This window comes from Trichechus manatus, unplaced genomic scaffold, assembly GCF_000243295.1.
Source record: "Trichechus manatus latirostris isolate Lorelei unplaced genomic scaffold, TriManLat1.0 scaffold00026, whole genome shotgun sequence".
Classification (NCBI taxonomy): Eukaryota; Metazoa; Chordata; class Mammalia; order Sirenia; family Trichechidae; genus Trichechus; species Trichechus manatus.
In genome coordinates, this window is record NW_004443962.1 from 7,814,816 (window position 1) to 7,830,545 (window position 15,730).

A 15,730-nucleotide genomic window follows, 5' to 3' on the forward strand; every position below is an offset into this window, starting at 1 on the left:
TTTTTCTGTTTCTATTATTTTATTATTGATGTCTCTTCTTCCAATTTCCCATTCTCATGGGTTTGTGCCTGCTTTAAAAAAATGCCTTTACTATAGTTTTAGTGAAGTCTCAGGAGGGAGTGAAAATAGATGCCTGTGTTCAACCTCGCATCCTTACCTGGAGGTCTGGTATTGCTACCTTTTTGGATCCTGTCTGGGCAGCCAGTCAGCCTTCCCAAGGGGTAACCTTATGGCTTCTTCAAACTATATAGTTTATTTCTGGTTAAATCTGCCATGCTCAAGTGCCCTTTCCTTATAAGTGTGGGCTGTAGGAATGAAGGTGTTTCTCCTTGCACCATCGTTTTTATAATCTTTAATTACTGGAGTGTGTAGGGCCAAACTTCTAGGTTTAGGTGTGATGGGAAAGTTGACCCACTTCTATGGCCCTGGTACAGACATCTTTTGCCTATCTCATGTAAGTCTCTCCATGTTTTATTTCCATTCTGTTAATATACAGCATTTTTTAAGGATCTTCTGAAAATATGAAGTCTATACTTGGAGCCCTGGTGGTGCAGTGGTTAAGAGCTCAGCTGATAACCGAAAGGTCAGCAGTTCGAGTCCACCAGCCGCTCCTTGGAAACCCTATGGGGCAGTTCTACTCTGTCCCGTAGGGTTGCTATCAGTCGGAATCGACTCAACGGCAATGGGTTTTTTACGCTTGGGAGAGAGGGAAAGTTTCAGATTGTTGGAGATGAGATTTCTTCTTTTTTTAATGGCTGATTGCTTTGAACAGGTCAGAAAATTGGTCTCCCCTTTGAGAAATATTAAAACACGAATCTCTTCTAAGTAAAATGTGCTGTAGCCTATGGCTATCAACACCAAATGCATGTCTGGAGGAGGACTTAACTGGTGTGTCCAGGTGGTGGAACCCATTTCATTTAGAACAAGCTGGGGATTCAATTTGGGGCCATATCCAGCTTTAAAAATTTAGATATAATACAGCAAGCTAGATTTAACTTTCTAGAGGCTATTTTTCACAATAACTGCTATAGGAGAAACAACATACAGTAATAAAACAAACATGGGCTTAGAGTCAGGTAGCCTAGAGTTTGAATACTGGCTGCACACTTACTAGTGTGGGACCTTGAGAGAGTTCCTGCACCTCCCTGAGCCTGCGTTTCCTTCAGTCTATTTGAATACTACTTCACAGTTTCGTGAGGATTAGATTAAATTATGTTTGTACAGTATCTGTATTCGGAACACTATAGATACTCAGTAAACATCATCATCATTATTGCATGAATTTCCATTGTCCTTTTTGTCTCAGGCTACATAAAGAAAACAGGAGAGTGGAGCTAGTGTTTGTTGATGATGAAAGGTACTGTAATGAAAGGTAATGAGTTACACTGTGACTCCTGCCTACGAAACTGAAATACCAATCTGGTTTTCTACAAAACCTCTGTCACAAACACCCTACTTATGAAATGCTATGCTTCACGGAGAAATGTCAGAGATGGAGATGATGCTACTGGCCCCTAGGGAGTGGGTGGTTTCTGTTTATTCATCCAGGGTGGGTGGGTGACTAGCGAGATTTATCCACATTCTCTCACTCAGACCACCTTGAGACCATGCACAGGGATGAACCCCCTTTTTGTAACTTTCCCCTCAACTATTTTGTCAGACATATATAGATTTTTTTCATTGTTCTTTTAAAAGTCATATTTTCTTTCCTTTTTTTTTTTTAATTTTTGAGGACACACTGAATGTTCTCTAACCAAAATACTGAGGAAGGGGGTTTGGGTTAGAAATACCCATTAAACAATCAATGTGTTTAATACATGCACATACATAAAGATTACAACCTAGGAAACCCTACGGGGCATTTCTACTCTGTGATATAGGGTCTTATGAGTCGGGATCGACTTGACAGCAAACAACCTAACAATTAGTGAGTATACATTCTTCTTAAGAAAATATGTGACTTTTCATAAGAATTAACCATGTGCTACTTACTCATAAATCAAGTCTTAACACAAATCAAGGAATCAATATCATATATTCCAATTTCTCTAAACACATTGCAATTAAGTTAGAAATCAGTAACAAAAAGATAATTTTTAAAAATATCACACATTTGGAAACTTTAAAACATATTTCTATTGTACATGAGTCAAAAAATCATAGCTGAAATACAAAAATACTTAGAACTCAATGATGAGAAAAATATCACATATCAAAAGTTGGGAGATGTGGCTAAAATTATACTTTGAAGAATATTCAGATCCTTAAATATCTTACATTAGAAAAGAAGAAAGGCTGAAAGTTGAGGAGTGAAGCATTCAACTTAAGAAGTTAGAAAAAGAGCAAGAGAAAACACATAAATATTCTAGTTTTTTCCTTATCATAGCGAGAATGCATTTATTAAAAGAAACCAAAAAAAATCAAGTCTTTATTCTGATGTGATGTTGTTAATTGTTCACGAACCAAGCAACAGAAAACTGTATCATTACCTTCCAATTTCATTCAGCTCAGTATAAGCTGAATCAAAATTTTCCTTCCAAGAAATGGTGGCACCATCAGCAGCAGCATCTTTGGAAGACAGAAATTCCATTGATGATATTGAAGATGTCATATAAGAATAAAGGAAAGGTTAACAGAAAAGATTATGCTGGAGCATAATCCCAAAGGAATTCTTAGGACCAAATATGGAGTCGAACTCAGTGGGAAAATGCCACAATTCTCTGCAATGTTAGTTTTAAAAATAACATGTGAGGGGAAACTGACATTAGAGACAGACTCCCTCTGGCATTTACTTAGACAAGGGGAAAACTGGACAATTCAGAAAAGTAACTTCTGGATATTTTTAAATAGAAACTTGCTAGAAAAAATAGAGAGAGAAAAAGGTGGAGCCAGTGAGAACCAAGGCTGCAGGGAGAATGCATAAGAAAGAATAGGGAGGGTTATAAGGACCAAGAAAGGCGGGAAAGAAAAGGAATGCGTGCAAAACGTTCTGAAAACTTATTTTTCTCATCTCACTGTTCCCAGTCATTAATGAACTTATTCGGTATACTGAATGATTTAGCTTAACTCAGAGTCTATGCTTGAGTAGAATCTTTGGCTCCTGTAAAGAGCACAGCCAAGAAAATCCTATGGGGGCAGTCCTACTTTGTCACATGGAGTCACCATGAGTCAAATCTACTCAATGGCACCCAACCACAAACAACAGACTCTTTGGCAGTGTTGCCTTGTATGATGTGTTAACTTACAGGGGAGTGATTTACACACACACACGCACACACACACACAGTCCACAAGTAGCAAAACAGGACAGTGGTCATTCCTGGGCAGCACTCAGTTAAGGGGCTTGTGAGGACGGGTGCAGAGCCAGCAGCACAGCTCCTCAGAGCCAGTCATCTCAGGCTGCCCACAGCACAGCGTGGCTGAGGGAACAGAGACCCAGGGCCAAGGTTTCCCAGTGAGTCACAGGCCCGTGGGAACAAATTTGAGCTGAGGCTGGGCTGGCAGTGGGAGGGGGCGGAGAGTACTTCTGGATTCAGCTGGGGAAGGAGCACGTAGCCCGAGGTCCTCTGGAGACGCTGAAATTCCCTTAACCCAACGAGATGCAGGCCCACTGCTCCTTAAGTACAGTGACTGAGACACCAGGCCTCTCATCTCCTACCCCCGTCCCCCACAATACACACAGACCATCTCCCCTGCACTGTCTGAAATCTCACCATTTGGAGGATCCCTTAGGCTAACAGGTCTCCTCTTTCCAAATACCCCTGGGACAAAGGTGTCTGCCTGAGAGGATGAATGTTGTTGTTGTTGTTAGTTGCCGTCGATTCCAACTCATGGCGACCCCATCTGTGCAGAGTAGAACTGCCCCATAGGGTTTTCAACGCCGTGACCTTTCGGAATCAGATGGCCAGGCCTGTCTTCTGAAGTTCAAACCGCCAACCTTTTGGCTAGTAGTTGAGCACTTAACCTTTTGTGCCCCCCAGGGACTCTGAGATAGTGAACAGTTGGGCAAAATAAGAACCACGTTTATAAAACATGCATGTATAACTAGTTATATGTTTATCTTAGTTGATTTCTCAACAAATCTACAGACAAATGTATGTTGCAAAAAAATAAAAACCTCTGGGGAGCAGGGGTGTGGGGGTTAGGGAAACTACCAAACCTTTATCTTGCAGTGAAATCCTTGCATTCCTGTCCTCATTTGAATTGGTGTGGGGGCTGTCCCTAATGCTAGGAGGGACACTGTCACCTGGCTAGGTGAGATGAGGCTTCACAGTTCCTGTCTTAGAGAGAGGCAGATTGGATGGATGTTACTCATGACTCCTGTCTGCCCCTCTCTGTTCCTGGAGACACACATAAGACTCTGGGGGAACTTGGCAGGCCTGGGGTTAGGCATGGGTGGCAGACCCAGTGTTTGCCCCAAGACACTCTGAGCCACACTTTATAGAAACACTCTTCATTAGGCCTCTAAAATGTTATTTAACTGAGGCCACTATGCAGATCCAGGTCATCACTTGCTGGGTAGCCTGTCGTAACAATTGTGCCATTGCCTCTGTGGCAGTTGGCCAGGTGCGTTGCCATCCACTGCCTGGGGGTCCTGGGCATGGCTGGGGCTCACCATATTCTGGAAGTCGCACAAACTCCGAGGGCTCACTGGGAAGGCTGATCCCCCAGGGGTTACTGGCACTGACTCTGAATTGATAAGGACACCCAGGGCTGAGGTCTTCAATGACGAGGTAAGTGTCCAAGGTCGAAGCTACAGACTGCTGCCAAACCTGGGAACCTAGCGCACAGTTTCCAAAGAGAGAAAAAAAGAAAAAGTCAAAAGGACATTGTTTCAAAGACTTCCAGCAAACAAAGAAAGGAAAACTGACTCATTCAATTCAAGTGGTAGTTGTAGTCAATACATCAGCCTGGCCTCTGAAAACCTGCAGCCCAACCATGGCAGGTCTGTGTTCAGTTTCCTAAGTAACTGAACAAATCATGAGGGGGTGGCAGAAGTGGGATTTTCGAGGAACTGCCAATAGATTCTGTTTACTTCCAAAAGTACAAGTATGAGAGTTAAAGACATCGATAATACAGAATTTACAGAGAAACACATGGTAAATTTTTAATAGGGCCAGAAGAGTACATTGTAATTTTGTAACACAGGAAGAAAAAATATGCCTTTGGAAGTTGAAATGATGAATTTCCTCAAATGAAAATTAACATGTATTGAGCACTATGTACTTGTAAAATTCTGTGGACAGTCTCTTCACATAATTCTCTCGTTTAATTTTCTTCCTTAAGTCCACATAAACCTCTGAGGTAGGGAGCATTAATTTCACTTTACAGATGAAGAAAATAAGGCTCAGAAAGATTCAGCCATTTGCCCAAGAGCTCTTTGTTAATAAGGGGAACTATGAAGTGAATAATGCTGAGTTAAATATGAACTTTCTGAAACGTGTGTCTCAGTTCAGCATTAAGACCTTTGAACTGAGTTGGGAGATGCAAGAGTAAACGGTTTCAGAAAGGTGCAAGTAGCTTTACAACTATGTGGGACTTGTTTAATAGAGAAGAAAAAAGGGCTAAAATAATAAGAATAAAGGAAGGTGGAGTAAAACAAATGATTTTGGTTCCAAAGGCAGCAGTAGCTTTTGGTTCAATGGCGAAATTCATAAGGTGGTTCAGAGATGAGCTATTAACAATTAGCACTACCTGGCAGTTTCTTAATTTAAATAATCTTTCTTGATAAATACATGTCAATCTCAGTTGTTTCCAGCTGCCAAAGAATATATGCACTTTTAACATGGAAATATAACAAAATTTAAAATTACTCATTTTTTAAAAGGTCATTATGCATATATTTGTACTCTCTAAATTTTATTTGGGCGTTTGGGGTAAAGCTCTGATCATACGACTTTAGTTATTACTCTGGAGGAAAGATCACAAATTAGGTTCTAGACCCAGTTCTACCACTTACTAAGTATAATCTCAGGCACATTTCTTAACTTTCTTTAGGCCTTTGCCTCCTCATCTGTAAAATGGGCCGGCTTACCCCTGCCTGGGCGATCGGTGTGTTAAGTAAGGAAATGCAGGCAAGGGCACTTTGAAACTTGCCATGGGTCATAAAGTGGCAAAAACAGCTACTCTATATTTGTGATCAGAAGGCGGCTGTGGTCTGGACTTTCTGCTGTGTTGAAAAACCAAGAAGGAACAGCCCATGAAAGACGCAGAGGTAAATAGTTTTATAACTCTGAAGGGCCCTCTTAAGAGGAACAGAAGACAGAAAGAAGAAGAGGAGGAGGAGACAGCACACCTTCTTCTCTATACTCCACGGTGTAACCAGAAATTGTGCAGTTCCCAGTGCTGGACGGAGGCAGCCAGCGGAGGATGACTGAGGTGCAGCTTCTCTCCTGGGCAACGGGGCGGTTAGGGGCTGCTGGAACACCTACAGAAACAAACAGAATGAAGTCCTGTTTGTGCAGAACCTGGCATTTTACACCAAGTTTGAGGGTCACCTAAGGAACATTACTTAACCTGGGTCTCATATTTTTCCCATAACCTTCTGCATCAATTGACATACCTTTCTCCAGGCCTGACGAAGGACTGGGAGTAAGTGGTGGACACACTTTGCTGTCTGAAGTTCTTCCTTGGGCTAAATACTGCACTTTGGAGATAAACTTGGTCAGAGAACTACGTGTGAGGGCACGGGCAGCTTGTCACAGATTCATTCTCTTCCCATTTGTCAGAACTCTATTTTGGAATTTTCACAATGAATCTTTTCTTCTTCAGGTCTCAAAGAGCCCTTGTAATGTCCACTTAAAATATCTGGCTAATAAAGAGACTGTACCTTGTACTTTAACTGTAGCAGATGTTGATGTGGTCCCATGGTCATTTGTTGCTATGCAGGTGTAAATCCCACTGTCTTGGGGCATCAGGTTGCAGATTTTCAGGGTGATTTCACCAGAATCACTAGGGACACCAAAAGGAGGCTCTTTAAACTCCAGTATTGAGCTTCCTGCGGTCTTCCTCTGCGCCCATCCCCTATAGCTACCCCCTAATGCCCTGTAAGGTCCCTGAGTGGCACAAAAGGTTTGTGCTTGACTACTAACCGAAAGGTTGGCAGCTCGAACCCATCCAACAGTGTCACAGAAAAAAGGCCTGGCAATCTACTTCCATAAATATTACATCCAAGAAAATCCTATGGAGCAATTCTAGTCTGTAACACATGGGGTCACCATGAGTCAAAATCAACTTGATGAGAACAGGTTTGGTTTTTGTTTTTTTATACCCTACACCCATGTCACAGTGCCTGCACTGGACTCCACTTTATTACTGAAAGCAGAGTACAGAAGTAAGCCCTTCCAGCTTCTTTGAGGCGGCCCTGTGGGAAACTCTCATCATTTGCCTTACTCAGTGGAACCAAGATGGGATTTTAAACTAAGTGTTTGAGGTTAAGATGATCAGGGGTAAAAGACCACAGATTTGGCACGTGGTGTGCTGAACCATAAGCAGGACTATATAAGAAAACTCATAATCAGAAGCAATAAATATTGACAAAATGATCGGGATGCAACCAATTTTGTTAAACGGCCTTGTATAGAAGCATGCTTGTAGCTGGATTTTCTATTTTCTAGTGCATATTTTAGAGCAAGTCATTTCTTTTTCTCTAAGAAAATTGCTTTTGGGTTAAAGAAAGGGTTACACATGTACTGTTCCATAGGATTCTGAAAGGCACAAATAGCACCATGATGTTGAATTTGAGGACCACATTTCTTCTCCAGGTCTGAAGACTTTGCCACTTCACCCAGCTTAAAGATTCCCTGGGGAATCTGTAGGGAATCTAATAGGCAGTGACTGTACACCTCTTCAAATGTATGGTTCATGCCTGTCCTGAGTTATAAAAGTTTATGTTTTTCTTTATTTGTTCAATGTGGCCCAGAAAGCACTCTTGCTTGTCACAGGCATGTCTACGTGATGCAATGCAGTGTGTGACGTGTGTGCTGTTGAGACCCAGATGTCCATCAGGCTGAGTGGCAGCTTCTAGTGTGAGCAGCAGAAACCAGTTGCCATAAAGTTGATTCTGACTCATGGCGACCCCACGTGTGTCCAACTAGAACTGTGCTCCATAGGGTTTTCAGTGGCTGATTTTCCAGAAGTAGATTGTTAAGTCTTTCTTTCAAGGTGCCTCTGGGTGGATCCTAAACTCCAACCTTTTGGTTAACAGCCAAGTGCGTTAACTCTTCGCACTCCCCAGGACCTCCAGGAGCAGCAGAGGCCGTGCCTAAAGCTCACAGCACTGGGTTTAAAAACTACAATGTTGGGCTGAACCGTCATGGTTTTTACCTCAGTTTTGCTCCTAATCAAGCACCAAGTGTTTGAGCTACAATAGGTTGCAGGGCGGCTCTCCTATTGGAGAGACTAAGAGACCAGAACAGAAGCTGCCTCCCAGATTTCGGCTCTCAGTGCTGTGCTAAGCCCCGAAGGTGCTGATGCGGGAGCAATAGCTTACCAGGAGGAGACAGAGTATGTGGCTGAGCTGTTGTCAGTGTCAAGGATGTTCTGGTCTGGACCCTTCCAGGTGATGGTGGGCTTCGGCCGCCCACAGACTTTGCACTGCAAGGTCACTGTGTCTCCAAGCAAGCAGGTCACATCCACTAAGGGCACAAGGAATTCTGGGGCCACTGTGGTCAAATCGACATACATTCACATCATTGAGAACAAAAAGAATAAAACAACCATCTTATAAAACAGCACTCTCATCCCCACCCATGTCGCGTAACCATAGTTGAAATACCCTTCAATTCAGCACTCGTCTGGGTTCTACCCAGCAGTGGGTCCCCGTGATTGCTCTAATCCCACACATCAGATCTCTTTTGAACTGTCATTTTACTTTTTATTTTCAGACAGCCAGGCTGTCTGTCCATTTATTGCAGAAAAAATAGGAAATACAGATGAGTAAAGAGAGAGAGAGAAAAAAAAAAAGCTTCACGTCACAATCCGGAGTCAACTACTATGAACATTCTGGTATGCATCCTTTTAGGCATCATAAAACAAATCTTTTCTCATAAAAACTGGATCCATTTTACATACATATAATATTGCAAGTTGTCATCCTTTTCACCTAATAGTTTATCATAAGCATCTTTCCTTGTCCACAAACACATAACCACAATGTCATTGTTTAATGAGCTCTATATCAGTGCTGATTCGCCATCATTTATTTAGCTAATCCCCACATTTTCACTCTTTTTAACTTACCTTCTTGGATAAAATTTGGATTCAAGATCTGAAAAATACAAAAAGAAAGAAAGAAAGAAAATTGCTTAAATCCAAAAGTACGAAAAGTGAACAAGAGACTTACCCTATTGGGTAAAAAGAAAGTATAATTTAGAGGGAGCCTGGAGCCCAACCCTCCACTTGGTTGTTTGTAACGGTATCACTGCCACAGTAACAAACTCCTCCTTTAACAACAAAGGGTGCTGATTTACTTTCCCGTGTAAGCTCGTTGTTCACACTCCCTCGGGGCGATGCGTGGCCCCAAACAGGTTTATTGTGACTCTTGAGCTCTGTTAGCTGCAGTGGGCTCTCTGTCCTCCAGGTCTCTGTTTGCTCGTCCTTCCTCTACCATGCACACAAACCCCTTCTCCTCCCGTTCACATGCAACTTCACTTCAAGCAACGTGACTGCACAGAGGCTTCCCAGCATCACTAATTTTCAAAAACAGAGGACCTGAGACCTGTCAAGCTGGAAGGGTCATTTGAGACGAACTAACTCAATGGTTTCCTCCCACACGTTTTCCCCCAAGCAGGGGAAACGTCTCTTGGAACAGCTAAATACAGAGCCTCTCTGGCTGAAGGGGAAGGAGGGGTGCCCTGTCTGCTCACCCCAGCACCAGCACCGCCTCCTGCAGCCCAGCTTCCACAGGGCAATGTGAACACCTAATGGTTCGAACCCTTATTCCTGCATAGGTGAGAAAACAGACTTATGCCAACTAAGTGCCTTGTTCTTATCACTGTTGGAGCTCTTGGGACACACTGTGTTGCCTGCCTGGTGACATCCTGGATCTTTCCTGAAAGGGAAAACATTAGACTAGTGGACTAGCCATTCTGGTGTTACCCCTACATGGGAGGATGGTCACCTTGATGTCCCCCCACCTTCCTTCTCTACAAGCTCTAATTACACAGGTTTGGGGCACAGAGGCTGCCGTGGTGAAACAACCTGAGCTTTGCAGTCAGAGAGTGGGGTCGCTTCTTTTGTTTACTGTGATTTTTGCATTAATTATCTAAAATTTTTTAGCATCAATTTCCTCCACTATAAAATGGGAATAAATACCTATTGCAAAGAGCTATCACAAGATAAAAATGAAATAATGTATGTCAAGTCCTTAGCGCAATGCTTGACAAACAAATACTCAATAAATATTTAAATAAATCAGAAGAGGAAGAAAGATGACCTCATTCTAGTCCATCTCCCTTTGGCTAAGCAGTTTAGTGTAAAAGTGATTCATCGATAATAGTTTCTCTTGCAAAGTTCTTCTTTCCTTCATAGTGAAACCTGAAAACTCATGTGCCTTACAAAATAGCCCAGTTGGGGCATGCACACATTTATCTCCTTGTATTTAGCCATGTGATATCGAATGTACACTGTGTCTGTGTGATCTTCCCTTACACAGGGACCCATAGGGGCCCTTTAGTACAGAGATGTTATTTCTTTCTTTGGGTTCCCCTTTGCAAAGCAATTGCCCACTTATACTACTCAGGTTTTTCACAAAGTGGGCTGGCCTTTGCAATGCCAAGTTCTGGGGATGTGTCCAAAGACTCTGACCACTGTAGTGCCCTCTGCTAGCCTCAAAAGGCCACTCATACGCCTGTCTAACCTGCCTTTAAAAAAAGTAGTGGTCCTCAGTCTTTGACCTAGACAGCTTAAAAACACAAAAAGACCAACGTCTGGGCCTCATGCCTAGTGATTAGGTCTTAATTGGTGTGAAGTGGGGCCTGGCTATCAGTGTTTTTAAAAGCTCCCTCATGTGAATCAACATGCAGCCTGGTTTAAGAAACACTGCTGAAAGTTTCCCTCTATCCAAGGGAACTGATCTCTGTTGTTATGGATTGTGTCCCCCCAAAATATGTGTCCACTTGGCTGGGCCATGATTCCCAGTATTTTGTGGTTGTCCACCATTTTGTGATCTGATGCAATTATTCTATGTGTTGTAAATCCTAACCTCTGTGATGTTGATGAGGCAGGATTAGAGGCAGTTATGTTAATGAGGCGTGATTCAATCTACAGGATTAGGTTGTATCTTGAGTAAATCTCTTTTTAGATATAAAAGAGCAAATCAAGCAGAGAGGAGAGGGACCTCCTACCATTAAGAAAGCAGAGCTGGGAGTGGAGCACATCCTTTGGACCCAGGTCCCTATGCTGAGAAGCTCCTAGACCAGGGGAAGATTGATGACAAGGACCTTCCCCTAGAACCAACAAAAACAGAAAGCCTTCCTCTGGAGCTGGCACCCTGAATTTGGACTTCTAGCCTCCTAGACTATGAGAGAATAAATCTCTATTTGTTGAAGCCACCCACTTGTGGTATTTCTGTTATGGCAGCACTAGATAACTAAGACATCTGTTAAATCAACTTCCTGCCCCAGAGGCTTGGGGTGCAGCAGGGGGATGCAAGGGGCACCTGGTAAAAGTCACTGCTCTCCCATGCTCTCCCAGACTTCAGAGACCACCCCCCCACCCCCGCCATGTGAGGGGATGCTGGGCCCTGGTAGAGGGAGGCACTATGGAAGAGGCAAATGGCAGGGTTGTCACATGGTGAACAATTAAAGAAACTACTAGTAAACACGGTAAGCAGCACCGCATCACCACTTGGCTTAGGTAAGGCAGGGAGAATGATGTCCGAGTCAGTCAGCTAAATGCTTAGGAGACCAAGACTATTTTCAAAATGTTAACAGGGGTTACCTCCAGCTGGTGGCATTAAGGGTGGCTTTTACTCCCATTCAAAAAACATACTGAGCTTGTCTTCTGTTCCAAGGCTTTGTGGATACACATAGGATTAAGAGAGAGGCTCTGCCCTCAGGTCCTATAAAACTTTATCTGAATTTTCAGTAATTTTTTTTCTTCCTTTTCTTACCTGGGCTTTCCAAATATTCTGCAGTCAACATGATTCACTTTTGTTTTATATATATATATATATATTTTTTTTTTTTTTTTTAAGGAAAGAAAGGTGCAGTCAGACCTATTAGGCTGTGAGCTCTCCAAGGACAGGAACCGTCTGTTATTTCTCTGTGTACATCCGGCCCCAGCCCGGGGTCTACAGCATCATGGGCATTTACTACATGTTTTTTGGATGAATGAATACCTCTGACCTCATTTCGGTTCTCCCAAGAATTTAGGACTAGTTCATAAATACAAACTGGAGATAGAAGCAAAATGGCTATAAAATAATTACTCCTGGGTATTTGGCTAATAGTAATTGACTAGAGCATGTTTTAAAATACAAATGGAATGTAAACTTTTTGGAAAATGGTTTAAAAACAGGGTCATCTGTGGCCTCTGAGGGAGGCAGGTCTTAGTGGCAGGCTGTGCAGAAGGGGCTGCAAACTCTGGGGGCAGATGAGCACTTAGTACCCAGACTCTCTTGCCTTGGACAACTTAAGCAATTTAGGTCTCTGTTTTATCTGTAAAATGGGGACAGTAATACCCACCCAGCAGAGCTGTTTGTTGTAAAGACTCAATTTATTTGATGAAGATGTATTGAGCTGACCCTTGGTTAGATGGTGGCCACCAGGCAGGGAGTGAGGCTGACATGCTCACTCCTCTCAGTGGGCCAACAGTTTCATGGGGAAGACAGAATTAAATGACATTTACCAAGTGTCTGGGACAGTGCCTGGCTGATATTAATGGCTGGCCTTCAACAAACATGAAGCATTACACTCTCCCCCTACCCCGCCCCAACTCAACCAGAGTGATTCTAGGGTGAAAACACAATTTGAGAATGTCGCCAATTGTGTTCAATGGCCTACATTTCCCATCACGATGGGACCCACAAGGGAGCAAAATACGGAGTCCATCCAGCCAGGAGTCTCAGGGGAGGCTTACTGTGGAAGAAGCAACTGGCAGGTTCCTGTGCTATACAAAATCACGAGGGGTTTCATAAACCTGCCCCGTGGGAGTACTTTTATAAAACAACACCCAAACTTAGAGAATTTTTTTGGCTTATCCTATTTCTCATTGCATAACCCCAACTGTATATATTATTCTACACATGCACTGTTTGAAAAGCAAGTATTCTCAGTTTGGGTATAGACTGTAAGGGGGAGTCAGAGAGAAAGGTTGCCAATAAGGCTTAATTGTAGATTCTCTATCTGGAAGGGGCTCGTGGAAGTCACCAGTCTTCATTCCTCTGCCTCCTGGCTGGCCCAGGTGAGGGACAGCCCAACTCAGCACAAGGTAATGCTGATAATGGTAATAATATCACTGATCTGTGTTGCATTATACACTTGGTACAAACTATTCACAAACTCTTTTATTTGCTCCTCCAAAAACCTGGTAGGAAGTGCAGAGAAGGTGTCATTTATTCCCATTCCCTAGGTGAGATAGGGAGGTGTAAGACCACAGAGTGGTACAGAACTGGATCTGAGAGCTCTCGAATTTTAGCTGAGTGCTCATTCCACCATAACATTTGGTGCAGCATAAGGGTCTTGGGGAAAGCGCTGTATAACTTTGTCATTGATGCCAAGGGCTTACCTGCTTATTTTTGCTCGCCCCTCGCCCTCCATCCCATCTTCACCTAGTCTTCATTTTTAAACTCCTTTAATAAGGACCAGCAGCCTGGATAAGATCCATACTTTTTTTTTTTTCCTTTCTAATTTTGACTCTGGATTATTCTCACAGAAGATTCCCCTTTATTTTCCCTTTTTCTAGTTTGAAGCAAATCAGAGTATGAACTAGGGGAGGTCACGATACCCTTCTCACCATGTTGTATGATTACTTATTTGTCTATGGCTCCCTATGGACAAAAAGGCCCAAGAGGGCAAGGGCCATGCTGTTTTGTGCACAAATATCCCCAGAGCCTGGCAATACCTGGCATATAAGTGTCGCATTGATATTTGTCAACTCCATGAACATTTAAAATGGTGGGATCCAAATTTTGGGGAAAAGAGCTGAAAAAATGTTTCCCCTGAACTTAAGAGTGTTTTCGTATCTCCATTACTTGGGAATGTGGCTTGACTGGGAATCTCATTGGTCAGTTGCCATCCAAGATTTAGCCAATGGTGGTTTCTTCCTCCTCCATAGTCTTACAGAGGCTATTACTTCCATGGCTCTGACCTCCTGCTTCCATGTATCATAGCATCTTATCTGTATGTTATGTGCCCTACCTGACTGTAACCTCTTTGAAGGTAGTAATCCGTTCACATGTTTGAATTACTGAATCAAATTAACTGAGGTCAATTAATTAGTAGACTAGAATTTAGGTCTCCTGACCATCCTGTCTAATGATCAGTATTGGTGTGTGCTGGGACCAGAGGGGTTAATCATAAGCTGCACATGTTTCTTGAAACCTGATGTTTTCTTTCCTTAGATACCGGTTGGGAGTCCATGTAAAGTGGTAGATGAGAAGAGGCGAGAACTGGAATCTGAAATGGAAGTGGCAGTGAAGGACAGAAAACACTCTATATAAAATCTACATGAATGCATGGCAAAATCCGAGAGGAGGAGGCTAGTGTAGACTGGAAAATGGCTGCTAAGGAGACTGGTTTTATTTGAACAGCAGAGGGCGGCAGGTGGTAGTGCTTCCTCCTAGCCGGGAAGCATGAACCACTGCAATGTGGCCTATCAGCAACTTAGTTTCTTCCTTCTGGACAGAGATCCAATAGTTTTCTTGACTTTTCTTCAAAATGGGAAAGCAGTGAGGTAAGAGGAAAGAGTTACAGGTAAAATAAACCAACACTGAATAAAACAAAGGAACTTTGAGGAAATCTTGAGTCTATTTTTCCAGCCAGTCTACGTTCAAGATTCTGAATCTGAGACCTGATAAAACTCAAATTCATTGCCGTTGAGTCGATTCCAACTCATAGTGACCCTACAGGACAGAGTAGAACTGCCCCACAGGGTTTCCAAGGAGCAGCTGGTGATTTGAACTGCCGACCTTTTGGCTAGCAGCTGAGGTCTTAACCACTGAGCCATCAGGGCTCCTAAGACCGGATAGCGAGAGCAAATTCCTCATCTGTCTAGAAAACCAGCTGTCAATGGACTCCACAGGAAAAATACTCCCACCCAAGTTTTTCCAAGTTCCTCATCACTAGTCATAAAAAGCAGTTCAAAACTATATATCAAGAATGATGATGAAATAGTCAAAAGAAATTCAAATCAAATGTCTTAAACTCAACTCAGAGCTTCCTTGAATGAACCAAAATTCTGTCTCTTCTTTCTGTTCTCTTGGTGATCGTTTTATGTAAATCTGTGTTCAGAGCAGGAAGGAAAAGGACTTCAGGTGATTCTAGATGGGGAAATTTGGCAACAAAGGAACAGATATAAGAAAAGTAATTTTAAAGAATTTAGATTGATTTCTAGTTTGGAAGTTTAACCCTTTTTGTTTTGAATATGACCAAACCAGACACTATTTTCTAAAATTTTTAGAAAATATTCCTACCTCTGCTCATTTCTGGGGCCCTAGTGGCACAGTGGTTAAGAGCTACGGCGTGCTACAGCTGCTAACCAAAAGGTCAGCAGTTCGAATCCACCAGCT

General features: G+C 42.7%; 1 protein-coding gene across 2 annotated transcripts in view; it reads right to left on the bottom strand.

Annotated features, from left to right (window-relative positions):
* KALRN (kalirin RhoGEF kinase) overlaps positions 1 to 15,730 on the bottom strand; it is a 789,193-nt gene that overhangs the window by 14,815 nt on the left and 758,648 nt on the right. For both annotated transcript variants that reach the window (XM_023728787.1, XM_004373615.1), the window contains exons 19-24: positions 9,241 to 9,268; positions 8,492 to 8,663; positions 6,830 to 6,951; positions 6,296 to 6,427; positions 4,616 to 4,780; positions 2,490 to 2,568 (exon numbers count right to left, since the gene is read on the bottom strand). In XM_023728787.1, coding sequence (XP_023584555.1) covers positions 2,490 to 2,568; positions 4,616 to 4,780; positions 6,296 to 6,427; positions 6,830 to 6,951; positions 8,492 to 8,663; positions 9,241 to 9,268 — 698 coding nt within the window. The remainder of the gene's footprint in view (positions 1 to 2,489; positions 2,569 to 4,615; positions 4,781 to 6,295; positions 6,428 to 6,829; positions 6,952 to 8,491; positions 8,664 to 9,240; positions 9,269 to 15,730) is intronic.